The following is a 5,434-nucleotide window of genomic DNA, read 5'->3' on the forward strand; positions in this document are numbered from 1 at the left end:
CAAGATGGCCAAACTTCGTCTCATCCTTCAGTCATATTGTCAGGAGGGACCAGTCACTGGAGAAGGATATATCATGTTTGGTAAGGTGGAGGGACATAGAAAGAGAGGAAGACCCCCAACAAGATGGATTGGCCAAGTGGCAGCATCGATGAACTCAAGCTTGGCAACAGTAGTTAGGTTGGCCTAGGGTCGGGCAGTGTTTCAGTCTGCTATGCATAAGGTCGCTATGAGTCGGTACTGACTTGATGGTACCTAACAACAACAGGTTTGGGGGACTCCTAGTGTGGCACTATAAAATCAGTACTTGACTGTGAACCACAAGGTCAGCAGTTCAAACCCATCGTCTGCCCTTAGAAACCCTATACAGGGTTGCTACGAGTCCACACCAACTCCACAGCACTTAGCAACAGTAAGTATTGGGGAGAGAGCTCTGAGGGACTGAGTGTCAGACTGTTTCTGGGGTGATAGATAATATTAAAGAAGTTGAGTGCTTTAGAGAACTGGGAGATAGAAAGGGTTAGGGTTATGCTAGAAAGGCTTTGGGGTGTGAGGGGAGAGTGGAGAGCATACGGTGATGGATGTTTGGGGGTGCATTATATGTGTTTCAGAATTGTCTGATCCGACGGGAAGACCAAGGCTTCACAGCTGTTGTGGGTGACTTCGGGCTGGCTGAAAAGATTCCTGTGTATCGGTAAGGTGAATGCCCCTGTCCCCCTAAACTTCCCAGAGAGCACCTACCTTAGTGAACCATCTAGCATTCTGGAACCCCAGGGACCTTTCCTTTGGGCTGGGGAGAACTTCGCCTCATCCTGTTTTGCTTGGGGGGAAGGTGCTTCAGTGAGATGTTTCTGACCACCCTGCCCCTGCTCCTGCAGGGAAGGGGTGAGGAAGGAGCCGTTGGCTGTGGTGGGTTCCCCATACTGGATGGCTCCAGAGGTGTTACGGGGAGAGCTATACGATGAGAAGGTGAGACATCAACCCTTCAGATCTCCAAGACATTCCAGAAACCCTTGCAATACTATCTCAGGGGCCCATCTCCAGTTCTTCACTAACCATGCCAGCATTCAGGAAGCCTTAAGAGTCCACTAGCTCCTCACAAGTATCCCACCACACATACACATGAAATCTTTCAAGACTCTCCCTGGCCTGCCTCTACCTGCTGACTTTGTCTCTTACCCCCCAGGCTGATGTATTTGCCTTTGGGATTGTCCTCTGTGAGCTCATCGCCCGAGTACCTGCAGACCCTGACTACCTACCCCGTACTGAGGTGAATGTGTCTGGGTTTGAAAAGGAAGGAGGTCTCCAGACTGGGTGGTCTTATGACCATTGAAGGTTCCCTGGAGGTTGGGGTCCTGATGGAGGGGCAGAAAGAGTGCCCAAGGAAGGCTGACTTAGAGGCCCCTCCTCTCTGCTGTCCCCACAGGACTTTGGCCTGGATGTGCCAGCTTTCCGAACCCTGGTGGGGAATGACTGTCCACTGCCTTTCCTGCTCCTTGCCGTCCATTGCTGCAGTGTAAGCCTCAGTTGCCCTCCTCACCCCGAACCCTGAGCTGACACAGCTGCCCTTTTGGTCCCAGGTGTTGGGAGGAAAACTCAGGGACCCTTTATCGGAGGGAGCACTTAGGAAGTTGTCCCCATCCTTCCCCATCAGATGGAACCCAGCGCCCGTGCCCCCTTCACTGAAATCACCCAACACCTGGAATGGATCCTGGAGCAGCAGCCTGAGCCAGCCCCACTCACCAGGGTTCCCCTGACACACAATCAGGGTAAGTGAGCATGACCTTGACCCACCTAAAGTCCTTCTGCCTCTCTCCTCCATAGAATTCAGGGAATTCTCTTGGAGAGACCAAGTGTATTTATGAGTTGAGAAGGCTAGGGTTGAGAGGCATCTCAAAGAAGATACTTTTGTAATGCTAGAGCCTGAGGAAACAAAGAAGTAGTAAAGGGGAACTGGATGTCACATACCTCCCTTCCCAAAGCACCATGCGCGAATCCCTTTTCTAAGTTCTCGTCCCACCAGGGAAGAAGAAGGCCCTCAAGAAGCTATGATCAAATGCTGACAGCAGTGATCATAGGCCTCTGTGTCTACAGGGTCTCTTCCCAGAGGGGGTCCCTCTTTCACGCTTCCCAGGCCAGACCCCCGGCTCTCCCGAAGCCGGTCAGACCTCTTCCTGCCCCCATCACCAGGATCACCCCCCAACTGGGGGGACAATTTGACTCGAGTCAACCCTTTCTCACTACGGGAAGACCTCAGGGGTGGCAAGATCAAGCTCTTGGACATGCCCAGCAAACCTGTCGCCCCCCTGCCCCTTGTACCACCATCACCATTGTCTTCCACACACCTGCCCTTGGTGACTACTCCGGAGACCCTGGTCCAGCCTGGGACACCTGCCCGCCGCTGCCGCTCCTTACCCTCATCTCCTGAGCTCCCCCGACGTATGGAGACTGCACTGCCAGGTCCTGGCCCTCCCCCCATGGACCCCTCAGCTGAAGAAAGGATGGAGTGTGAGGGCAGCAGCCCTGAGTCTGAACCCCCAGGACCAGCTCCCCAGCTGCCCTTAGCCGTGGCCACAGACAACTTCATCAGCACTTGTTCCTCCACCTCCCAACCCTGGTCCCCACAGTCAGGACTTCCCCTCAACAACAACCCCCCAGCTGTGGTAGTAAACTCCCCCCAAGGCTGGGCTGGGGAACCCTGGACCAGGGCTCAGCATAGCCTTCCCCGGGCGGCAGCTCTGGAGCGGACAGAACCCTCACCGCCCACTTCAGCTCCCCGGGAGCCTGATGATGGGCTTCCCTGCCCCGGCTGCTGCCTTGGCCCCTTCAGCTTTGGCTTTCTGTCCATGTGCCCCCGTCCCACACCAGCTGTTGCCCGCTACCGCAACCTGAACTGTGAGGCAGGCAGTCTTCTCTGCCACCGAGGGCACCATGCCAAGCCACCCACACCCAGCCTGCAACTGCCTGGGGCACGCTCTTAGCAGTGGGGACTGTGGGCTCAGGCCTCCAACTTTGGCCTTCAGGACACTCTGTGAGGACAGAGCGCAAATGTTGGACAGTACCAGCTCCAGATGGGCTGAACAGCCCTTCTCCCCATATCGGGGACTTCGCATGGACTCCAGAGACAGAGCACTTCCTGTTCAATCCCTGAGCTTGCGCTCCCATGGGATCCCTGAACCAGACACAGCCTTGCTGACACACAAGACTAACACGTGCAAAGTATTTAAAAGTATTTCAATAAAACTGCCTGGCTGGCCCCGGGCTGCCCTATCCACTCAGCCCGTGCACCCTCCTCCCCATCTCCACTTTGCTGGGGGAGGTTCTTGGGAAGGCCAAAGTTCCTTCTAGAGGCTGCTTCGTCCTTTTTCTAGGAACAGTCCAGTTTCGGGAACAGAGTTTCAAGCAGGCAGAAGGCTGTCTAGAAGTGTTGGTCATGGATCAGTCCTTGACTAAGGAGCTGCCAACACTGGAGGGAGGCCATCACAGGCCCTGCCGGACACAGGTCAGGAACAAGGGACAGGTTCTTATTGGCATGAGAATCTGGAAGAGTAAAGCTGCAGTGAGCTCCACAGTTGCCTATGAAGAAGAATGTTCTTCCAGTTCACCTTATCTCCTTCCCAGCCACACCGACGAGCCTCCATCTATAGGTCTTGCCCACCCCTCTCCCTGCCCACCTTCCTTATAAGCAAACCAGGTTCCCGGAGGCACGTGAACAGGACTGCCTTTCCCAGGAACAAGTATTCCCTCTGATTTTTGGGACCCTGCTCTGAGTCCATCTTCCCTGAGTTCCCCATGCTTCAACCCCTTCCCTTGTACTCACCCAGCTCAAAGATGTAAAAAGTGATCCCCTTCTAGTAACCTGAAGGCTGCCATCTCACAGATGGAGGGAAGATCACTGGAACATTCTTCAGGCTGAAGATCTTGCCGATGTGCATAAAGTTGTAGCTTAGCACATTTTGGGTTTCTTAGCCAAAACCTGTACAGTTGTACAGTTGAACCACAGTCAGCTCTGGACCCCCTCCTTCCTATCATCCCTTCTCCGATTGCCCTGGCATAAAGTCTAACCCAAGTCCTAACTCGCTTCACCTACGCATACACAGTTCATGCCTAAGTGACCTCAGGGACCAGTGGCTGAACTCCAACCAGACCAGGCTTTAGGAGCAGGCAAGGAGTTGATCCTCTCTTAAAGTGACCCCAGCACTCCCTGGTTCACTTCTCTGGGACAGCCCTAGCACCCTGAGTGGCCCTGACTGACAAAGTACAACACAATGTGGACATTTTTGTCAAGGGATGGGGAGTTAGGTTAGGGGCATCAGGGTTATTCATCAGCTGTGAAATCCTAGCTCAATCCTCAACTTCTGGGAGAAGATGCAAAAATGATGGCAACCTAGTAATTATCCCAACAAAAACAAAAAATTGCATGCACTGGGGATAGAATAGAGCACAAACTGCTCTAAATAGTTACTGATCAAGTAGAGGAAATGAACAAAAAGATTATTACAGTATGAATGTGTTACAGTTTTGGGGAGCAAGACCAGGGAAGGACATCTTACTATGCCCTTAAGAAGAGAATATGGAGTTACCCAAGAGCCCTAACAAACTTACCCTTGGAATGGTGTGCCATCAATCCACTGCCAGGTCTTATTGAAGCTGAGGCCAACCCAACATGAACCAGATAAATAATCATGTGATGACAACAGCTGCTTACAGATTTCTTTGATTTCTTTGGAATATTCATTCTGAGAGAAATTCAAAGAGACATAAGGTGTGTGGAGAGTGTTGAGAAATAAGAAAATGAACATTTCTAGGGAGGCCTGTGAGCTTTGACAAGGGGGTTTGTCCCTGCAGCTTTCACGTGTTACCCTGTAGGTGAAGGCTCACCCTTTAGTTCACCTCCCAACTGGGGGAGAATCTGTCAGCCTTTGGAAAGGGGCCATTTGGTGGATTTTCTGGTCCCAGGGAATCCATCCCTACAATACAGCCCACCCCGTATGGATATTTTCCCCTGAGAGGCCATGAGAGTTGAAGAACCTGTTCAGTAACCCAGAGAGCTGACCATAAAGCTAGAATGAGAAGTTAAAGCAGAATCGGTTCATAAATTTCAGCTCTTAGCCAACTCTTTATCAGTTAGTAGAAGCCACCTGGAGCACTCAGCTGTGATGATACACAGACTGTTTCCAGGTTCACAAGCAAAGAGCATTGTGTTTATTAGTATATGTGTATGGAAAAGAAAGGGAAAGTCTGGCATTGCTTGAGGACGTATGTCCCTCTACCTAACTGACCCAACCCAGCCTGTGGATAAGGGTATTCTTACTGTGTATTGGTAAGTCTGTCTCCATTTCACCAGGTCAGAGGACTTATCTTTGCAATGCTTTCGGCTGTCCTCCCAACTTCTCCGAACAGGTGAGAAGTAAAAGCAACTGTCCCTCTTCTGAAT

At 51.9% G+C, this 5,434-nt stretch overlaps 1 protein-coding gene across 1 annotated transcript in view; it reads left to right on the top strand.

Moving 5' to 3' along the window:
• The window catches only part of TESK1 (testis-specific kinase 1), a 7,627-nt gene extending 4,362 nt beyond the window's left edge, over window positions 1-3,265 (top strand). Inside the window, exons 5-10 of the mRNA XM_006863077.1 lie at window positions 609-691; window positions 876-966; window positions 1,184-1,267; window positions 1,424-1,513; window positions 1,652-1,766; window positions 2,092-3,265. Coding sequence (XP_006863139.1) covers window positions 609-691; window positions 876-966; window positions 1,184-1,267; window positions 1,424-1,513; window positions 1,652-1,766; window positions 2,092-2,978 — 1,350 coding nt within the window. The 3' untranslated portion in view covers window positions 2,979-3,265. The remainder of the gene's footprint in view (window positions 1-608; window positions 692-875; window positions 967-1,183; window positions 1,268-1,423; window positions 1,514-1,651; window positions 1,767-2,091) is intronic.
• The last annotated feature ends 2,169 nt before the right edge of the window (window positions 3,266-5,434 follow it).

This window comes from Chrysochloris asiatica, unplaced genomic scaffold (genome assembly GCF_000296735.1).
Source record: "Chrysochloris asiatica unplaced genomic scaffold, ChrAsi1.0 scaffold00053, whole genome shotgun sequence".
Lineage (NCBI taxonomy): Eukaryota > Metazoa > Chordata > Mammalia > Afrosoricida > Chrysochloridae > Chrysochloris > Chrysochloris asiatica.